This window comes from Mytilus californianus, unplaced genomic scaffold (genome assembly GCF_021869535.1).
Source record: "Mytilus californianus isolate M0D057914Y unplaced genomic scaffold, xbMytCali1.0.p SCAF_3, whole genome shotgun sequence".
Classification (NCBI taxonomy): Eukaryota; Metazoa; Mollusca; class Bivalvia; order Mytilida; family Mytilidae; genus Mytilus; species Mytilus californianus.
This window is the reverse complement of record NW_026262679.1, coordinates 94,631,068-94,654,935: the sequence shown is the minus strand read 5'-3', so window position 1 is coordinate 94,654,935 and position 23,868 is coordinate 94,631,068. Positions and strand designations below refer to the sequence as shown.

Below are 23,868 nucleotides of genomic sequence, written 5' to 3'. Positions count from 1 at the left end.
AACATTAATTTCGTACAAATGATTACAAGTGATTCAATATGATTAAGACACAATGTTATAGATTGAAGCAAGTTCAATGAAAAGAAACTGATATTTAAAACTGACAATCCTAGTCAATTAAGATTGGAATCGAACGCACCTGCCACGTGCCGGATTCGAATTGACAACCTCAGAGTTGACAGGCCACCGAGTCCCCAATTCAGATATCACATACTCCAGTTTCCGATGAAAACTTCACAAAATTCCGAGATGTCGCCCATCATATGAATTCCAATACCCCATACTTCACAAGGTCCGATGTCCGAACGGGGCGTGGTCGTGCAAAATGGTACCCCAAAAAATGCCGAGCGAAACGAGAAGCCTGAAATTTTACTGGGACTATTGTACTAAGTTAGTATAATAGTCCCAGAATTTTACGATCATTTTAATTATGCCAAAAAATGATATTCTTTCACATCAGGGGCGTACACTCTCTACGCCCCCAACCCCGTAGTAACATAATCCACCCTCCTCCTTAATCAATTATAATATTGACATCCCTGGGTCACTAACGGATGATGAACCAATCAATGAAGCAATCATTTAATAAAACATTGAACCAGCCAATTAATAATCAATAAACTAATCATTAGTCATCCAATCAACTAATAAATCAGTCAATAAACATGACACATCAGCCAATCAATCAATCAGTCTGTCAATGGATCAAAATTCATGCGTAGTGATTAATTTTCAAATTTAAAATCCGTATAAGCAAGCTCGCTACCGGAATGCATTTCTCTTGTTAGTCACTCCATAATCAGGAAGCCGGATGATCAAAACTTCTGAACAATCGAGTCATGAATCAGCATACGAGCATTACATACATTTTTTTAACATTCTGATTAGTCATGTAGCTTTTGCAACATTTATCGGTTATTGAAATACTGTTAGAAACTGCTAAAATTTCACCATTTAGCTCTGGTCGTTGGAATTAAGGAAAATGGCGGCAATAATTTCAGGCTCAACTTTGTCAATGTTATTTTATGATCACTCATCTAGTCTTGGAAATAAGGTATATTCTTAGAAAGAAAACTTTTTATTTTGATAAATGAGCATTGTCGGAAATTTCACTGATATACACATGCTTATTTGGGCAGTAATCCGGTGAATGCAGGTCCAACTTGATGGGTATAAATACACCTTATTGCCACTTGTCCATCATAGCTGGAGGTATTGGGTCTGTTCGTTCCCATGACACATTCGCATCCCAAAGGTTCGACCCCTGGATTTGTTCGCACCATACACATTTGCACCAAATTTTTATTCAAATAGTTTGAATTATTAGATGTTTATAAGATGTATTGTATATATAAAAATATTTAAATTATGAATTTTTTTAAGGGAGTATTTTTTTTTGTGATTAGATGGTTAATTATTTATGATTACTGTTAATTGGTATTTACAAAGCTAATTTGGTATAGTTGTGAGTTTAATAATCATGATTGTTGTAATATACATGTAAATAGCTTTGGTGTAGTAACTAAATATTAGTGCTTGTTTTTAGAATGTTACTTTAATTTAAAACAATAAAATCTTATTATTTTTATTTTTAAGCAATACACTAACTTAAACATGATTCAAAAATTATTCAACACAAAACCTTTAACATGTTTAAAAAGGGTGCGAACATGATTTTGGGCAAACAGACCTGAATTCATAACTGGACAGTACATGCAGTACAGAAGATCCCATAAAACTTTGACATCACAAGAGAAAATCTCTGATGCCATAAAGGAAGAGTGATTGTTGTATGATGTCCATAGTTCAAGTGTCGTAAATTCTCAGTTCAATTGTTGCAGATTCCCAAATAGCGATAATCTGTTTAATAAGTTTCGATTGATTCAATTTGAGCAAGAGTTACCTCCCTTTTGATGCCACATTACAGGCCTGTTTGCAGAAATTCCTTCATAAATCAGCAAAATTAAATTTGTTATACTGACCCCTAGATTAGAAAGGGTTGTTTTCTGAACAATTTTAATGTCTTTTATCCTTGTTTGATCCATCACTATGATTGGGTAAGGATCTCTTATCAGACTTGTTTGTACAGTATGTTTCAACTTGGTTAGTCAAATAAGAAAATCAACTGTTTACCCCTTCAAAACAGTGACCAAGGGAGGTAACTCGAAACTCAAACAAATCATATCAAAACCTATCTGTTATAGATAATTAATTATTCATATTTGATTCATGAGTTTAGCAGGTGGAATAGGGGACTTCTGCCATCATGGATATCAAATTAGCGAAAATGATTGGTCCAGATTTTTAGAGATATTAGAAAATGATGATGCATAAATGCAATTATTTTGTGCTGCTTTTTATTGAAATGAGAAAATTTGAGATCTCTGAAAATTAAGAGTTCTGTGATCAAATTTTTATTTTTATTTTCTGAAAGCATTTTACATGTTTTATATGACAATATCATTTTAATTTCTTTCGTAGTCACATAAAACGGACTTATAATCCTTACAAAAAAAATGAAATTTTTGTATAATCTGAAGCTTGAAAAGCAGGTCAGTGCCACCCATACCTTTATTATATTTTTGGAAATAGAATGATCATGATGATATGATTTACATATGGCAAAGTATAAAATTATCAATTTTTTTTCTGTGTGTACTCCCATACTAACTTGCATTGTAATTCAAAAGCATACACATTCATATCATTTGTTCCCATTTCAAAAAATTTAGACATCCACACACAAATTTGTTCAGTTTTATTTTATTTGATCTGATTTAAAAAAAAAAAAAACATAAAAATAAGGGTACAGTCATGAAAGTGGCCTTTATTCCTGTTAATTACCACTGGCACTTAGCAACAAGAGAAAAATAAAAGTTGGTTGGTTAGTTGCTACATATGTGAAACTGATTCAAATTTAATAATTTGTGTTCAATATTTTTACATAAGACTAGATAAAAACTTGAGTTCAATTTGATTATCTAATTTTAAGTCGTTAAAGAAAATGCAGAAATAGTATGGAAAATTTCTTGATACTTGTATATCACACAGAGATTTCTTTTTCTATTTTTAACATCTAGCTGAGGTACTTGATCAAAGTGGCTACTGCTTTTTTTATCTGTATATCTAACTTAGAAAGTTTAGATTTAGCAATATCACCATAGTAAAGACAACTGCTTCTTTCTTTTACAGGAAGGATTATTAACAGGAAAAGTGATCAGCCATGTTAAAGATACAATTAGTGACTCCCAGATAAACAACGTTCGTGTAGAAACTAAGATTTGTATGTTCAATGGCACTTCACATTGGTTCAAAGTATAAATTTTTTATAAATTCATTCATGTATGAGACATGTTCAGGCAGTTATGAAATGTAATATAATCACACTTTTTATATTTACCGCCAGCTTGTTTTGAGGGCTATTCCCTTTAATGGATGTGGGCAGGTAGGCTTGGAATTTAAATTTTTGGACATGGGTTGGTAGTTGTAATCCCTGTATGTTCATTTTAAATCCATTTAATGTAAAAATTGTATGCAAAATTCCTCAAAAGAAAATATGTTGGTTGTAGAGGCATTTTTACCTTCCTACCATCCCACATCCATTTAAATTGAATAGCCTTAAGATACAAAAATTCTTGAATACTGGTAGCTGCTAGCAAACAGTAGTAAATAATTTTTTTTGAAAAATGAACACACTATAAAGTATGAAAATGATTTATATTTGGTTTTTCTGTTGCTGAATGAGGCATTATTTGATTGTCATTGACAGCTACCTACCAAAACTTTCACAACAAGAAAGCAACCAAGATCACAAATCTACATCCATGACATCATATTTTGTAATTTTCACACATTACCATATTTATAATAACTGGTTTATATTTCAGATATCTATGGGTGTACGTGTCAATCCAGGTTTGAATCCTTCCATGATAATAAAGGAAATTTGAACCACATTGATAAGGTAAACATTTAATTGAGATAGGATAATTGGGAGGCTTGGAATAATTGGACAGGAAGAAAAGCAGTAAGAGAGAGGGTGGGAGAAAGGAAGTATAATTTTGGAATAAGAAAAAAGTTACACTGATGCCAGATCTTTAGAAGTCTAAACTTTTTACACAACTTTTCTAAACTTGGGCTCAACACTATACTGGAAATTTGTATGAAGAACACATTGGTTTGGGGGTTTTGAATGTGTGGTTTAAGAAATTATACAGAAATAATTTAATTTTGGATGTAACACATCTTCTGATTGGCTGAAAGTTTTTTGTCTATCAGCTCATAGACATACTTTTGTCATGTGACCATGAAGTCATCAACGTTTTTTCATGATTTACTCCTTAAAATGGAATTAGATAATAAGGAATGAATGTAATATTTTTTCTGTCTTTTCTATGAAGAAACTAAATGAAAAATGTGGTGCACACTTTTATAACCTAGTTATTCAGTGTGCACCACATTTTTGATGTTATTTCTTCATAGACAGAAAAAATATTAGTCATTCCTTAATGAATTTCTGAAAAACATGCATTTTGTTAGATATAGCAGTTTGTGATTTTGATTTACAAGGCAATTCACAAAAATTGTTATCCTAGGAAGAAAAAACTGCTATCTTATTTGTCAGTAACATTTTTCTGTCACAATTTTTGGGGCAATTACAAATTAAAGTTTCTTGAGTCATTTTGTGTATGGCAAACAACTTCATCTGTTTATGTCATACCATGTGACTGGTTTTCAGTTTTCCTGTTTGCTGAAAACTTTTGCCTTCAAAATGTCATGCACATGAAATTTCCATAAGATTTAGTCAACAACAGTGAGAATGTGTATAATGATGTTGACAGTAAATTATTTATTAATGTTTATCAGTCAACAATATTGAGAGTGTATAATTATGTTTACAGTAAATTATCTATTTATATATTTCAGTCGACAATAGGATGGTATAGATATAGACACAATACATCTCACAGAATGTCCATGAAAGAAAAGTCAGTTCATCAGACCTTGTTGAAGAATATACCTCCTGACAAACAGGACAATTTCATCTTCATCCTATGTACCTCACAAAAATCAGAAAATGTTTCAACTTCTAACTTTGATTATACAGTTTTTAAATATAGTATCAGGTATGTTTGACTTGTAAATAATTTGAGATTTACATCAATTTTTGTCAAGCCTGCGACTTTTGTCGCAAAAGCGAGACATAGCGATCCTACATTCCGTTGTCATTGGCGGCGGTGGCGTCCACAAATATTCACTCTGTGGTTAAAGATTTTGAAATTTTAATAACTTTCTTAAACTATCCTGGATTTCTACCAAACTTGGACAGAAGCTTGTTTATGATCATAAGATAGTATCCAGAAGTAAATTTTGTAAAAAAAAAAATCCTGTTTATCCGTATTTTACTTATAAATGGACTTAGTTTTTCTGACAGTTAACATTACATTCACTCTGTGGTTAAATTTTTAAAAATTTTAATAACTTTCTTAAAATATCCTGGATTTCTACCAAACTTGGACGGAAGCTTGTTTATGATCATAAGATAGTATCCAGAAGTAAATTTTGTAAAAAAAAATTCCTGTTTATCCGTATTTTACTTATAAATGGACTTAGTTATTCTGCCAGTTAACATTACATTCACTCTGTGGTTAAAGTTTTAAAAATTTTAATAACTTTCTTAAACTATCCTGGATTTGTACCAAACTTGGACAGAAGCTTGTTTATGATCAAAAGCTAGTATCTAGAAGGAAATTTTGTAAAAATTTATTTCCTGTTTTTCCATATTACTTATAAATGGACTTAGTTTTTCTTCCAGTTAACATTACATACAGTCTGCAGTTAAAGTTTTTAAAACATTTATTAGAATCATAAACCATCCTGGATTTTTACCAAACTTGGACAGAAGCTTCTTACAATCAAAAGATAGTATCTAGAGAAAAATATTTAATAATTTTTTCCCCATTTTTGTTGAGCCTACGACTAACAGCAAAAGTAGGCGAGACACTGGGTTCTGTGGAACCCTTACGAATTTTATTAAGTCTTCAGCTGCAATTTATGACAAATTAAAAGTTAAATATTGAACCTAATATTACATTCATTTTGGAAATGAAATGAACAAATATTGAAAAATATCTTTATAACATAAGGGATATTAGGTTACCCAGTATTTTAAAGCAAGAACTCGTGAATTAATGCAAAAAATAAATGGAAACAAATTTAAGTACAGGTTTTGTGGAAAGGGGGTTTATATTGCAAATGATATCTGTCTGCAAGACTTGACTGTTGATTTTCAGATGTTGAAAATGTAAGAAGTAGACATTTTTAGAAACATGCCCTCTTACACAAATGTTGTAACTACAAAGATGGATAAAACAGACCTTGTGTCTATTTAGTTTAGCATTGACTATTCAAAAAATTGTAGCCAATATTGAAGACATAGTGCACAACCAGAAGGGGAATGCACTATGTCTTCAATTATGGCTACTCTTTGCATAGTCAATGCAAAAAAAAACCAACAATATTCTTATTAATATACTGACTCAGTTTCTAACCAATGCAGTATAAATATCTACAAATATCAATTATTAGAACTGAATGATTAAACCCAAGAACAATTCTTAAAAAAATTCAAGTAGCAGTTTTGTTCCAATTAAACAATTTTAAAATTTGTACTTCAGAGTGTATTGCAATTATTCCTTTCATACAGCTCTTTGAAGGTGCACACAACAATTACACTAAGCTCTGCCAGCTTGTGGGAGCAAAAACATATTATTAACAATAGCTGTATTGACTATCAGGCAATTGAATGCTTTTCCAAATATGATTTATTTTAAATCTATGCCAAAATATTGAACTTTCATTATCAAAGAACATTTTTACAGAAAGTATGATGATGTACTTATAGATTATCGTTGGTCATCTCAATGAGTTTGATTTTCTCACTTGAGCCGGTACAGTATAAATATCTACAAATATCCATTATTAGAACTGAATGATTAAACCCAAGAATAATTCTTAAAAAAATTCAAGTAGCATTTTTGTTCCAATCAAACAATTTTAAAATTTGTACTTCAGAGTGTATTGCAATCAATTATTCCTTTCATACAGCTCTTTGAAGGTGCACACAACAATTACACTAAGCTTTGCCAGCTTGTGGGAGCAAAAACATATTATTAACAATAGCTGTATTGACTATCAGGCAATTGAATGCTTTTCCAAATATGATTTATTTTAAATCTATGCCAAAATATTGAACTTTCATTATCAAAGAACATTTTTACAGAAAGTATAATGATGTACTTATAGATTATCGTTGGTCATCTCAACGAGTTTGATTTTCTCACTTGAGCCGGTACGGCGAAAGTGAGAAAAGCAATCGAGTTGAGATGACCAATGATAATCTGTTTATCGCTATTTTGCCTATGACCACGTTGATGTTTACATTGACAATGACACATGCACCCTTAGTTTCTAGGGATAATTTTTCATATCACTCTACTGTGCTGAGAAAGGAAATTATCAGTCAGTAAGATTAAAGGAAAATTTCGTAAAACAGCAATAAAGTAGCATATCATTCACACTGTCTTGCAATAAAGGTTCTAGTGCTGTCCATACCCAACCATCTTTATTACTGTATACTTAAATGCAAAGCACATTAACCAATACTGTAAATTCAGAAATTATTGCGAGGTTTTTATTAATGTGAATAATGCGACTGGTTGAGTATGGCAATAATAAGAACTCACATTCTGATATCTGATACATATATCTGTATGCAGTTTTTTTCTGAAATCGCAAAAATTAATCTCGCATTTTTGCCCATTCTTCAAAAATCAATAATAAATGAATGCAATAATTTGTGAATTTACAGTATTTAAGTTAGTCAGCTACTGTTTCTGACATTCCATTTGATTTCAGAGATAAGAAATATGCTGCTGTACCAGTGACTGTGATAAACCTTGGTGATACTACACATACAGAATATAAATGTGCTAAATCTTGTACAATAGACTACGATTCAGGGGCACTCGGTGATTTGTTGTCAACATTTGAGTAAGTGAAGTAGACTGTAAAGATTCTTTAGAATTGTGAGATTTTTTTGCTATGGTTTGAATGAAGGTTAAAAAACAAGGAGAAATTCCAGAGGTTGAAATTTTTTCTGGCCAGGTCTAAGCCAAGGACTTGCACCAAATGATTATAAACCAACCCAGGATAGAAAAGAGTTAAGCCCAATAACTTTTAAAAGAATTGATTGAAATTGTTTTGGGGGGAGGTGGGGCTGATTTTGCAAATGGGTCAACTGCTGATCATGATTTGATGATTTAAAGAAATAGTGTAACATAAATTGGCATGCAGGAAGTCGTTTTAGTTAAATATATTTAATGACATTGTTGTTTTAGACGTGAATTACTTGGAACTGCAGAGAAGACGTCAGAGGCAGCTGGTGTTCAGAAAATGGCTGAAAGTATACAAACACAACTACAGGTATTAAATTTTGAAATGTATTGGTTGATACTACTGCAGTGACCCAATCTTACCTCCTCTCTTCAAATATCTGACACAGGTCTACAGTGTTCCAGCTAGCATGAAATGGAGGGGCGCCGCGCCCCGCCCCCGATATTTTGCCCCCCTCTGCCCTTCTGATGCGCCCCTCTGTGCCCTTTTGAAAAAAGTTAAAAAAACGATCTTTTTTCCTCATATCGTCACCATTTTGTTGAGTTCTTTATACACACACTTCATTAAGACAACAGATTAAAATTGTTGACACTTCCTGTATATAATCACCTATTTGATTAGAGTCAATTACTTAATCAGGTGAAATTTACGACCCTGTCTAATCCCTTTGCCCTGAAGCACCAAAACATCCAAGTTAAATGAATTGATTTTTTAACACCTGCGATGCAAAATAGAATTTATAAAATAAATGTGAACGATGTTCATTTCTATTGCATTTGTTATTTATAAAATAACAGTCATTAAAAAAGAATCATTCCAATAGTATATTGTAAATCGTCAACACGCAAAATGCAGACGAAAAAAAGAAAAATTGACCAACTCGAAAATGACAAGAAGAAAATATCAAAGACTTACCAGTCTATTACATCTTTTTTTCAAGAATAATGACCATCAAAGGTAAAAAAATAATTTAATTCTTTACTTTTATGAAAAATCGAGAAGAAGAAATTAAGGTTTCTATCAGATATCGCAATTGTTCTTCTATTGTAAATTCCGCTGATTACGGAGCACTCGAAAGTCCGATTTTTATATCATTTTTCTTGAATTGAAATCCGTTTTGACTAACTTTAATATTGATATTATTAGATACGCTCAACATGAAATATACGGAGATGCTTGTTGAATTGATAATAAACTTTCAAAGTTGAATTAATTTATTATTGTGCCGATTACGGAGCTCTCGAAAGTCCAATTTTTGTATCAATTTTCTTATTGAAATCCGTTTTGACAAACTTATTGATATTATTAGATACACTCAACATGAAATATACAGTAGATTTTGACACTAAAGTCAGATAGTGCTTTCTCAATGGATTAATTGAAAATATAACAGTTAGATTTATGGATGCTGACACAATCGATCAGTTGGCCATTTCAGACCTAACAGGAACAGACAACATTGAAACAATGTATGGTTATACAGAGATAGAAGCTCTGGCAAATACATTTGACATGGACCCTGAAACTCTCCTTATTCAATGGCAGGACTTTATAGCTCTTGTGTCATCAGCAGAACTTACAGATCGTTCCTTGCCTAGTCTGCTAGAGCTATTTCATTCACCTTGTCATAAGGATAAAAACCTATTATCTATGTACCCTCTTGTTGCAAAACTATTCAGTGTTGCAATAATACAACCACTCAGTACAGCAGAGGTGGAGAGAATATTCTCTCAGGTCAAATTGATAAAGACAAGTCACAGGGCAAACTTGAAAACACAGACATTAACAAAAATATTAACTGTAAAATTAAACTGTGATGAAACTAAATTTGAAAAAATTCTTGATCAATGTGTGACAACCTTCTTCAAAGAGAAAAACAGAAGACTTGTCAATGTTGTTTAATATTTATTTGCATTTGAACTCTTCTTTGAAAAAATCTGTAGTTCTGAAAGAGAAATGAATATAGTAATGACTAATCTCAGTTTGATTTTAACTTATATGTTCTAAATAAATGATTTTTAAACTTGTATATGATAGTATAGAGTATTTAACTTAGCTACATGCTTGCTAAAAATATGTCATTATGTGGTAATATTAAGTATTTGATTTTTTTCAGTGAGAACGCGCTAAAGTGCCCTTTTTTAATAACACGCCCCTCTATTTTCAAATCCTAGCTGGAACACTGGGTCTAGATATCTTCAAAGGGATGTTATTTGATTTTATGATTATTTGTGATTTTACAAGGGGCAAGAAACTGCTCATATCTTCTCAAGTTTATTGCCTCTTTCAGATTTATTTTTTGTAACAACACAGAAAAATATGTTAAAAAAACTGTTTTTTGTGGTCTTTGAAAAATTGTCCAATATTTTATATTATTTCACTATGAAAATATTGATAGCGAAATCAACATTTGATTGGTTGATACTATCACACATGAATTTGAACAAAACTTCATATTCCCCTCTGAGCATCATATTTCCTTCTGAAGATTAGGACTACCTCATGTGACGTTACGCACAGTTAATGAACACAACGTTTTGAACATTTTTATGCCCCACCTAGGGACATTATGTTTTTCGGTCTGTTCTTTCTTCTGTTCGTTCGTCCGTCCGTCTGTCCCGTTAAAGTTTTTGGTCAAGGTAGTTTTTGATGAAGTTGAAGTCCAATCAACATCAAACTTAGTACACATGTTTCTGATGATATGATCTTTCTAATTTTAATGCCAAATTAGAGTTTTGACACCAATTTCACTGTCCACTCAACATAGAAAATGATAGTGCGAGTGTGGCATCCGTGTACTATGGACACATTCTTGTTTTAAATAGCGATAGAATAGTCATTATTGTGTCCAAAATTATTTCAGACAAATTCAATCAATTCAGAAAAAAACTTGTCATACTAGAAAAAATAATTAACTTTTGATCGGTTTTGTTGAATCAATGTTTTTGTTGTTGTGTCTAGTTATAAAAGCAAGCGATTAAGAAACATTGTATGTAAATTAATGTTTTATGTTCAGAAAATCAAAGAAATATAGGCAGTGGAATAAAACATTAATTTCCCTAGGCTTACGGAGATATAAAGATTTGTTCACCCTCGAAAAGTCATATTTCCCTCGGGCAAAGACTTGGAAAATATGAATTTTCTGGAGTGAACAAATCTTTATATCTCCCTCAGACAAGGGAAATAAATGTATAGAAGATTATCTAAAAATCAGATTAAAGGACAAAACATTCACTGTTTTATTTAGAATAGAGGATTTATCAACTATCTGTACTATTGAGCTTTTTAAATAATGATTAGAGTTTTTGGAGACCTTTAGGTAAATGAAACATTGTCTATAATAGATTTAAAGTGTTTAAATTATTCGATAATTTTATCATTTTCTTCCCCAAGTGTCTTACATATGGAGTGATGGAGTCTGACCAAGAGGCACTTGAGTTACAGTCAGAGCTGGAAAAAATGGAGCTACAGCTTCACCGAAAGATGGAGAAAAAACGTGCAATGAAACCTCTCCCCCCTAGTCCTACATCACCTGAATGTACCCTGCCATCTACAAGTCGATTGCTGAATGAAGAGGCTGCTGCCAGATCCAAACGTAAGAGTTCTTAGATTTAACTGTTAAGAAATATTTTTGGCAGCCTATAAATTGTTGGAGATTAGACATGGATGTAGATAAGGCAGCTGGAAAGTAACCAAGTTAATCATTTCTGTTATATGAAGATTTGTTTTCTATGATATACAATTTCAAGTAAAAAACTGCTATTAAGTAAAATTTCAAAACAATGGTTGATCAATCTATGTATTTGGGGTACAAGTCACTTTTAATTTTGAATAAGCTATTAAGGAATAATTGAGTGTAGCCTTTATAATAGTGTGATGAATGCACAATTATGTGTCAATAATTCAATCAGGTCATGTTTTAACAATATAATGTCTAAAATTTGGGCAGCCAGATAGATCAACTTGTTTCGAGTGAATGTGATAAACTGACCTTTCAATTCTCAAGATAGCCCTTTTCCAGGCTATTGTACCTACTAAGATGTCAACATAGAACTGTAATGTGAGTGATATCAACATTGTTCTGTTTGTCACCATGAAAAACAAACTATACCCTCATATTATAATTATAACAAGTCATAAATGTTTCACAAAAATGGAGGTTTCTTTTAAAAGTATAAGTCATGCAACATATCTCAATACTTCAATATTCATTCCTTTAGAAAGATGTTTTTCAGGGGGAATTCTTCTTTCAGTATTATTCTGCCAGATTTCAATATGTGCGGCATTTTACAGATGCTAGTTTTGGGGAAAAAAGTAATTATAAAGCTATTCTCTTTTTCTTGAAGGGTTAATCTAAAAAATGACATTATATATTGTGATCAGGGCTTCCAAAATTTCCTGACGACAGCCGGACATTTTTCAAAGAAATATTTTTGACGGTCAATGATCAGCTGGATACTTAAATGTAACTGAGAGGATGCATAAATTGATATATGTGTCTAAATAATTAGTAGTGTTATATGCAATAAAATTATTTATAACTGTTTTGTTTTCTTCATTCTAAAAATAAATAAAATATTATCCTCGGTATTGTGTCATTTTTCTGTGTATCGTAATACAGTAACCATCATTGCATCAATCAGCTTCAGTACCTGACTGTTCTCATGTTTTTGTTTCTGTTTATATAATCTATCTTCTCTCTGTGAGTACTTAACACTTTGTAAATTAATTAAGGCCATCTTATTTGAAACTGTTGATTTATGGCTTTAATTGCAGTACAACTTGATCATCAATACACGTGATACTTTTCTTTTTGTGTATTGATTACATGACCACGTGACTTATACAACTGATGCGGTATTTATAGATAACATTGAGGAGGCCCAATGAAGGATATTGTTTTAAACCGTGTAAAATCTACTGAACAGTGATAACATTTTTCTTTGTACAATTTCCCAACCTGATTTAGAAAATAAGGAATAAATAAAAACATACTCAGTTGATAAATAATGCCGAATATTTTAGACAAGTCTACACCAAATGACTTTAAATAGGCAATTATATGTGCAGTAATTGACACGGCGGTACCAGAAGACAAGTTCAAAAGTTTTGTAAAACTAATTTTCAGTTCACCAGCTTTGAGGTATGATAAGTACAAAATTAAATGTTTTTGCGTAGCCAGATCAGTTGACTCGTCGATCATAATTCCCACGGCGGGACCTAACTTTACGTCGGACATCACCTCTTTCTCTATAACATCGGAAATTATCTGAATAAATTCGGAGCAGGCATTGTTCTCTTGATATAATTTAGAAGTGATCACGGCACCATTTAACTTAGTTAAATCATTTATTGACTGAAATTTGTCCTTTGGCAAGTTTTCTTTAGCAATAAAGTAAGCATTACGGAACAAGGTGCACATTGCGTTGTCAGTCTTTTCATGAACTTCCTCAAATACTGATACAATTGGATTACTTTTGGAAGCTGTCTCTAATTTAAGAGCTTGAATGTGGTCATCTGCTATTAGCATGCTCTACAACGGCTGACTTTCGAAAATTTGTCGAACCAGGCTTTACAAAGTTATTTTTAAGTTTATGTTTTTGACAAATGTCACAAAACATGGCATTTAGCATACTGTCAAATCTTAACCATAAAAACAGTTGTAACCATTTATGAATAAAGCTTCTAGCATTTTTAGCAGATTTCGAATTTTGATCGGAATCGTCACGTTTACGTTTGTCCATGATGGCAGATTTGTAAAGTTCAATTTGAGACAAAGTCTTTATAACAGTCGGAGATTGTCATGATTGGATATTATTCTTTATGATTTTAATTATAAAAACAGTTTTTAATATGAAAACAAGAATAGAGAACGCCCCCCTTATTTATTGGACAACTCAGCGAAGCTATTCTCGGTGTTTTTCCTATATATTTTAGTAAATTTTCCCCTTGAGAGTACCCCAGTATTTAACACGATGTACAGTGTTAAATAAAATAATATATATCATACTTATTCATTTATAAATATCCTTATTTGAAGAATAACTTTTAAATATCAGGATACTTTTTTAAACTGAATGCTCATTTAAAATAATATCTACCGTATAAAGCGTAATTAAATAGGATGTTGTTCCATACACGCTTACATGTTTGACCTCATTTACCTGATTACCTTTATGTACATTGTTATGCATCATTAATTCTATTGATAAAGACAAGCTAAGGACACCTCATCAAAGGTAACAAACCTGTAATCAGTGAATGATTTATGGCTTCAATATAACTTATTGAAGGGATAATTGTTTGACAGCTTGTTGTTATTTAAATAAAAGAAAACGTGTTTTTCTACTTTTTATTGATGTACACAAGCTAAAGACCAAGCCGTACATTTATGTACCCAGACGATTAGACTAACTGAGACACTTCAAAGTATCTGAAATATGCTGCTTCTGTTTTATTAAACCCAATTATGACCGAAATATCTTTGTGAAATAGATTGCCACAATTATAAACTAAAATGCCCAAACGGACATGCCCAAAGCCCCAAACGGACATTTTTATCGATCGATAGTTGGTAAAAATTGAAATGACCGTTTCATGTAAATGCCTTGAATAACAAAATGTGGCACACCAATTCTAATTGACCGTTTGAGGCTGAGAGCAGCCGGTCTTTTTATGAAAGTTTCGGTCAAGTCCGGAATATATGACCGTTTTGGAAGCCCTGATTGTGATATGTAATTATATGTGAAATAATTTTATTTCTGTAATAGGTGAGCAAAAGAGAAAAGACCAGATGAAACTATATCCTAACTTGAGTGACTTAAAAGTTTCTAGTGGAGGATCACGACAGAGGCGCATGAGTGACGATAATTACTCTATAGACGTAGATAATGGAAAATCATCTGGTTTACATACTCAAATAGAACAAAAGTGCCATATATTGGACTCTCCTATTGAAGTTACTGAAGACACTCTTTCTACATGTTCTACAGAATTTAATCTATCTGTTGAAAATATATCAGAACCAGTTCCTAATCAGGTAGATGATAAACATATTGATATCCCATTTGCTGATAGTGAAGGATTTGACCATAGTCATTCAACTGATAATGAAACTAGTGCTAAAAATAAAAATGATGCAAAAGATGCTAAAAATAGAAATTCTGATCCTTTTTCATTTGTGGAAGGTATGCTTGCTAATTCTAAAAGTGTTAGTGGTGTTTTACAAAAGAAAATGAATCAAGACAAGACTGAAATAAAAAATACAAAACCCCAGATTGGCGAGTCAGGAAGAGTGACTAGGTCAAGGAATAGCCAGGCATTTGGAAATAAGTCTGCAGGGAATCAGTTGGAGAAACAATCCAGTGGTAAACAAAACAAGCAAGGTCAACAAAGGTCAAGATCAAGAGAGAAGCAGACTACAAACTTGTCCAATAAAAGAAAAAATGACCAAAATCGTAACAATGACCATAGTGGAAATGGGAGTGATGAGGATATTTTCGACACAAAAGATGAAAATGGAGAAAATCATGTCATAGATGTTTCGTCATCTCCTGTTTTTTAATCAAATTGTCATTTTTTAAAGTAGTCAAATCTTGTAATGTACAAATCAGATATTTTATTGCAATACTACAGACCAACTGAATGTCATGCTTATTGTTAAGCGCAATTAGTATAAAAATACCATGTAAAGTTCATCATCTGATTCTAGATTGGAAAATAACATTGTACAATTTACAATAAAGTCTGTGTTATTAGTAAGGCCATACTAAAACGTGTGTTTAGGATTTCCTTTTTTGGAAAAATAGGGAAAGACGGTAGGAATTTTTGTTATTTTGTTTAATTTTTTTAACTGGAGTACATATATATTGGGACCACCAGTAATATTGTCATGATTCACTACCCAAAGTGTCAATGAAGACTTTAGATTAGGCATTTTGAGTCTTTAAAAAAAAGGTGAGTAGGGAAACCCTAAACACAAGTATTTTTTATTTTGTCCTTATTGACGACAGATGATCGTGTTGTTGCTGCATAGCAATGGTCTTAGTATTGTAAATTATTTGGGACAATGCATTATCATGTTTAAACATTAGACAATGCTAATAATTGACTAATGTATGATTTTGGTAATCGAGTGAAATGAAAATTGAGGTATGGAGTCAATGTTAAAGTAAATTGAACTTCTATATTTTATTTTTTTTTGGTAATATTTCTTGTGTTTTTACAATCTTTAAGGACAATCTCATGTGATTAATACAAATGAGAAAGACTACAAACCTCAACTTTTATTTTTCATTTTCTGATTGTATTTTAAAAAATTATGACATATGTTCAAATAGATTATAATCAATTTCAAACTAATTTTTCATCTAATTGATTATGGTTTTTTCGTCAGATTGCTCAACATTAAATGACAGACAATAAAAACAGTCGACTACAAGTACATTGCAGTTAATATGGTAATGTTGCATTGTAGGAGATTTAAATTGGATGATGAACTTTCAGTATTGTGTATAACAAGAAATGAGTATGAAAACAAATACTGTGTATTCATTTAATTTTCGTAGATACCAATTTTCATCAATTAAGGAAAAAATGATTTTTTTGTAGATATTTGATTTCATAGTTTTGCCAAAGTCTGCATAAATGTATTAAGAAAATTTGTACTTGGTTGAATATTTAAATGCATGGTTTACCTTGATCCACAAAATTCACGAAAATTTGTATCTCATGAGTTATAATGAATCCACTGTTATGGGAAAAAAGAATGCATACATGTATATGTATCAGTATGTGATACTAAAATTAAAAAAAATGTTGGTTTGCATCACTTTAAAAAAATAAATTTGATTAAATTTTCATAAACCTATAAACAAGAACCATGCATCAATTACAGAAGTGTACATAAACCACTCAAAGTTTAAATATGACTTAAAATTGTTCGTCTTTTGATTTATTTGTAAAGAACAAATTTCCTAATATATTTATGTTTTATACTTTGGCTTTGAATTAAAACTTTTCTTGAAGGTGATCAAATAAACATGTACTATTCAACTACAATTAAATCTAGAAAATATAAATGTATAGTTATGTTAAAAGATGCATAGACAGTGACATAATTGAGAAAACAAATCAAGTCATGGGAAAAAGTTACATATTGAAATTGAAGTAAATTTTTAAAAGTACAAAAAAAAATGTAGCAAAAAATGAATTTTATGTCATCTTGAATTTATAGTATTATATTAACATGAGCTTTTATGAAATGGTGCCTTTTAACATTGTTAGTTCTATTATGACTCTGTTTATTTATAAATAGTTTTCATTTTGATGATTTATGATACGATTGTGAACAGAAAAGGGTTATAAAAGTTTGTATTTGAGACAACTGTTCTTCTTCATTGAACTGTTTTTTTCTTCAAAACTTAGAGCATTGCATCCTTTCAAGCATTAAATCAAAACAAATTTGGTCGCAAATCAATTAATTATTTGCTCCTTGTTTATTTTGAAGTAATTATAATTGGCAATCTTTAAGGTGAGAACAATAACTATTTTAGTTGTCAGTACAGTAGTTATATGTGTTATATAATCCCCTCCCCTAATAAAAAAAGATAATAAATATCTCAGATGTAACTGTTTTTGTTAAAAAAAACATTTTACAAAAGTTTAGGAGAAAGCATTTTCTCAACATTTCTACAACTGTTTAACTTTTATTTCAAGAATCCTATCTTTCAAAAATATTTCAAAACCAGTATGGTTTTCTGCACATACCATACAGTCCACACTAATTACCAGTTGGAGGGTTTTCTCAAAGCAAAAGTTTTGTTTTAAGTGTGGTGTTCTTGGTTTTCATGTGGTAAAAACTCTTAAGACTATGCATAGCATCACACACTTGTTTTATGAACAAGGTGATGGTGTTTTAACATGTTTAAATGCAGTCTTATCCACCATTTTGCACCCATACTTCAATTTAAACTATGTATCTGGTAATCATTATTATTTGTGTTATTGTTAAGGTTGATTTATATGATTACATATCACAGAATTTTCATTTTTTTAATCAAATACTCAGTTAATCCTGTAAATGTAACAAAACCATTTTGCTGAAAACACTTTTATTACCCATTGTCTGTTGTTTGATGATTCTGTTTTACCATAAAGTACAGTTAACTCTTGTTGTCTCGAACTCAGTTGACTTGAAATTTCGGATGAGTCAAAGTTTTCTCGTGGTCTCGAACTTTGTTCCATATAAATATATGTATTTCGACTCCTGATGAGTCGAAATTTCGGTTGACTCGAACTAAATTTACAGTCCCAAGGTTAACAAAGGCATTTAAAAGTCATTATTTATCTTGAACTAACACATATATGTCAAAACATCTGGGATTTAAATGGATTGAATAGTTAATCTGACAATACACGTGTAATTAAATTTAAGGTACTGACCACTGTATTGATTTATGACATTGTTTTTCCATGAGTGTTTACCTAAGATAATCTTTGATCACCATGATAAATAATTAGTGATACATTATTATAGTTTATGAAAATTTATTTAAAATATTTTAAAAACAATTAACTGTAATCATACATGAATGAGCTTGGCTGTGTATAAAGTAGGGATTAGACTTATGTTGGTGATCAACTCAAAACTGCTCAATCGACGTCTTTAATCTTTTTGAAGTTTCTCTAGCAGAAAAAGATTGAAATGAAATAAAATGAAGAGAAATCTAAATTTTCTAAAATCTTTTGTATACGAGAATGAACAATTTTGTCAACTTTAAAACGATTGCAAATTACTCTCTCGGATAAAGAAAACTCATGAAAAGTTGTAACTGTGCAAAGAAATAAATAAGAGACGAAAACATAAAATATTATTATAATAATAAAAGACCATAACATACAGATACATCGATCTGAGACCAGAATATTGATCCCCTACCCATATTCATACAGATTTATTTTAGCTTTACCAAGCTAAGCAAGAGCTGTGTCCCTTGGTCTTTCAAACTTCTGGTTTTCGTTTGAGTCGAACTACAGGTATCTCGAAAATATTTCTCTGGTCCGCCTGACTTCGAGATAACGAGAGTCGACTGTATCTTAGTTTTGTTTGAATTGGAAAAACCTACTGGAAACCATGGAAACTAAAAACTATTTTCATGTAAATAAATGATTTATTAGACTACTGTAAATTCAGAAATTATTGCGTGCATTTATTATTGCGATTGTAGAGGAAGAGACAAAAATGCGAGATTAATTAATGCGAATTCAGAATCATCTGCATAAAGATATGTGTATAAGATTTCGGAATGCGAGTTCTTATTATTGCGTTACTCAACCAGTCGCATTATTCGCATTAATAAAAACCTCGCAATAATTTTCTGAATTTACAGTATTTAAACCAATCCATACATTTTTTTCTCAAAATACATGGCACCCTAATGAATTGAAGCCACATGAATTATTGTATAACATCATTTTAAATTTTTATGGTAAAAAATGATTTCCATTTTGATCAGAAGTATTTAATAATTTGCTCAAATTTTCAATTAAGAATTGATTTAGTTGCAATTGTGAAGAAATAATTTTGCTCAAAATTGAATTAGAAAATATCTGCCAATTGTTCCATCATTTAACTTATTACTGCATATTTGTATAGCATACCTGTTTTAACAAAAATATAAGGATTATAGATAACAATTTTACCCAGTCTAGAAAAAATATATTGTACTTGTAAGAATACACTGTCAAAGGCAAAAATAAATGACCATGTATACTGTTAATCATTGATAAAGTAACATCCGTTAGCAAAGACAAATTAAGCAGAAAGATGGGTTTTTTCTTGCAGGTAAACGAATATGATAAACTAGGAAGTCGCCTAAGTTTTATATTTATAGCTTATGTAAATAGAGAATATCATATGGCTTTTTCAATATCACATCCTTATCAACCCCAGACACAGGGTTGATACGGTGTGTGATATTGAAAAAGCCATATCATATACACTTTATTATATACATGTACTTCAATTAGATGTTTTTTTTATGTGAAATGACGTTATACAGGTTAGGGGTTTGATAAAGCCTTTGCAACAGTGACTGATATCGATGGTGTGACGTTGTAAAGATTAAAGGTGTGATAAAGCCTTTGCAACCGTGACTTATATGGATATCATCACGGATGGCTGATACAACACAATTGCCGTTGACCGTATTACACATACAATTTATCTGTATTTACTACTAAGTATATAATAAATCTGTTTAAATAGTGCTGTGGATCATTTTTATTGATGGGATATGAATTTTTGTGGATTTCATGGATATGAGTGAACCACACATTTAAATATTCAACTGAAGACCAATTTTCTATGGGTAAGAATGTGGAATTTGTCAAACAACAAAAATCAAGTACTGTAAATTTAGAAATTTTTGTTACGTTTTTATTATCGAAAAAATTGTGACAGATAGGTTGTGCAAAAATTAAAACTCACATTTTAAGTTTGATAGCATTAGTATGCTGCATTTCTAGTATCTTGCAATAATCAATCCGACGTGTTTGTCCATAGTTCAAAAATTGCAATAATTGTGATGTGCAAACATTTCTGAATATACAGTATTCATGAAGATACATTTCTTTTTCAATAAATGAATACACAGTAAACATGGTAAATATAATAAGTATTTTCAAAATATTTTCAAATAATACAGCATTATTAAAGGGATACTCATTATCAATTAAACGATCAGCATTTACATTGTATATTTTCAAATAAAGTACATTCATGGGGATCTAGTTTAAAATCACTGTAACTAGCAATTTTTCACTGTTAATTTCAGTCATTTGCAATAAAATGTCACTGTATTATAGGGGTAGAATATGAAAAGTAGTAATTCTAAGTAGAACAAGGGCCGAAGGGGGCCATAAATACATATGTACCTTTACTAAATTCAGAATGTTAAGGAGCCAGGCAAGCTGCTGCAAGAAGTCCTGATTTTATTGGAGCCCTGGCCTTCACGATAACGCTTATTTTGATTTTGAAACCTTGTCATATATTCAGTAGATATGACAAGTGTGTTATATATCTCCATGGCCAGAGGTAAACCTTTGGAGGAATTGCTTCACACCAACTACAGTGGTTTTAACAGAATTGTCTTGTGTGTTTTATTGTCAACATGGTTATATTAGTTCTTTTTTTCATTAAAACTTTTTCATTTATGAAGGGTTAAAATTATGACCAATTATTTATTGAAAATATATGAAATGCAATATTTTAATTAACCATGAAAATATCAATATGAATATTTTCGGTCAAAAATTAAGGCAACTCCTCTGTAAACCATATTGTTGTCTATTTTGATTTTTACTTTTTTTCATTGTTTACCTTACTGCTATATTTTATTTAATTTTTTTGTTGAATTGAATGTTATTTTACATATTAATAATGGCATTAAAATAGTTTACTGTTTAGTTTTAGTTGCTGTATAAAGTTCATAAGGAATTGGTTGAACTTATGCACATTTCTTCTTTGAAGGAATTTGAGGCTATATCTACAAAGAGCCTTCGTCATTATTGCTCTTCTGGCTGATATTAGATATGAGTGTCAACACAATGCTTATTACCACAAAACACAGATCAAGTTTGAATTTGGGTGACATCACTTTTACCGTTCTAGAGTTATGCCCCTTTACAAATGGAAAAATTGCTGAATTTGCTTCAACCAAATGTTACACAATGCTTATTACCACAAAACTCAGATCAATTTCGAATTTGAGTGTCGTCACTTTACTGTTCTTGAGTTATGTCCCTTTATAACGTTATAAGCAAGCTGGGGCATCATCTGTGTCCCATGGACACATTCTCCATTTATTTTTAATGATGACCTTCCCTTCATTGACTCCTATCAGTCAAGTTTGGTACAAATTTGCCCAAGTGAAGATGAATTTAAAACATGTTTAAATATGACTGATCTTTATCAGAAAAAAGTGGGGCTATATTGCATTCATTCACCTGGTCCTTCCATTGGACCAACAATATTTCAGTCACAATTTTCTCCAGTATTACTGAACAGAATGACTTTGTATTTGTTCAGCAGCTTGACAGATACCTGTAACTTGTGAGCACTTTCCAGATCTGTAAGACTCCTACTTCCTGTTACCAACACTTTTCTCTAGTACTATTGAACAGAATTACCTTTGGTCAGCTGCTTGATAGTGAGGAGTTGTAATGTGTGAGAACTTTAAGGATATGTTGGGACACCTACATCCTGTTTGCCGATGCTTTGAATTTTACAATATGTTGAATGAGCTTTTAATTTTTCAGCACACTTCTCTCAAAAAGTAAACATTTTCACTGAACCATGAAAATGAAGACAAGGTCAGATGAAACCTGCCACGAAGACATGTACCTCTTACAATCATTCCATACACCAAATATAGAGGCCCAATTGATTATAGTATCTGAGAAAGACAAAACTACAAAAAGTAAACATTGTCCACTGAACCACACAAATGAGGTCAAGGTCAGATGAAACCTGCCAGTCCCACATGTACCTTAAAATCATTCCATACACCATATATAGTGGTCCTATTGCTTGTAGTATCTGGAAAACAGACCAAACCATAAAACTTAACATTGACCAATGAACCATGAAAATGAGGTCAAGGTCATATGAACCCTGCCAGACAGACATGTACACCTTACAACCATTCCATACACCCAATGAAGTGCCCCCTATTGCTTATAGTATCCGAGTTCTAGACAAAACCACAAAAAACAATGCATTGTCCAATGTACCATGAAAATGAGGTCAAGGTCAGATGAAATCTGCTAGTTGGACATTTATACCTTACAATCTTTCCATACACCAAATATAGAGGCCCTATTGCTTAAAGTATCTGAGAAATAGACAAAACCACAAAAAGTAAATTGTGCACAAAACCATGAAAATGAAGTCAAGCTCAGATGAAACTGGCCAGTCAGACATGTACATCTTACAATTATTCCATACACCAAATATAGTTGACCTATTGTTTATAGTATCCGAGATACGGACTTAACCATGTTCGTACGTCCCAAAGTTGGTTTCAGTTCTCTTACTTAAGTTTGCCTCAACCAAATGTTATGAAACTTATACACAATGCTTATTACCACAAAACACAGATCAACTTTGAATTTTGGTGGTGTCACTTTTACTGTTCTAGAGTAATGCCCCTTTACAAACGGAAAAATCAGTGAATTTTTCGTTTCAGTTCTCTAACTTAAGTTTGCCTCAACCAAATGTTATGAAACTTGTACACAATACTTATTCACTTTTATTGTTCATCAGTTATGTCCCTTTATAACTTTATATGATATGCAAGCGGGGGCATCATCTGTGTCCCATGGACATATTCCCCATTTATTTTTCAAGCAGTCAAGAAAATGAGGTCTCTTACCATACTTTTTTGTTAAATAATCAAGAATTTTCTAAATACACTTCCCAAATGTACCCAAAGGAACTTGCTTTAAATAAATCAAATATAGGTAAGAACTGTCCTTTCCTAGATTTAGATATTTCAGTTTTACATGGGAAACTCTACACAAAAATTTACGACATCACTTGGTGTCCGTCGTCCGTTAACTTTTACAAAAATCTTCTCCACTGAAACTACTGTGCCAAATTTGATTAAACTTGGCCACAATCATAATTAGGGT

The 23,868-nt window shown here is 31.5% G+C and overlaps 1 protein-coding gene across 1 annotated transcript; it reads left to right on the top strand.

Annotated features, from left to right (window-relative positions):
* The first annotated feature begins 799 nt into the window (after positions 1–799).
* On the top strand, positions 800–21,642 carry LOC127735481 (uncharacterized). Its single transcript, XM_052245653.1, has 8 exons — positions 800–1,054; positions 3,193–3,283; positions 3,888–3,964; positions 4,927–5,126; positions 7,918–8,052; positions 8,400–8,484; positions 11,569–11,770; positions 14,946–21,642. The coding sequence occupies exons 1-8, from the start codon at positions 983–985 to the stop codon at positions 15,737–15,739; spliced, it is 1,656 nt and encodes a 551-aa protein (XP_052101613.1). The 5' UTR covers positions 800–982; the 3' UTR covers positions 15,740–21,642.
* Positions 21,643–23,868: the final 2,226 nt, after the last annotated feature.

Excerpts from the sequence above, each read along its gene's own strand:
- LOC127735481 (XM_052245653.1), top strand. The coding sequence starts at position 983 with ATGGCGGCAATAATTTCAGGCTCAACTTTGTCAATGTTATTTTATGAT. Across the intron at positions 1,055-3,192 it reads CATCTAGTCTTGGAAATAAG|GAAGGATTATTAACAGGAAA; the intron begins GTATATTCTTAG and ends TTTCTTTTACAG. Across the intron at positions 3,965-4,926 it reads ATTTGAACCACATTGATAAG|TCGACAATAGGATGGTATAG; the intron begins GTAAACATTTAA and ends TATATATTTCAG.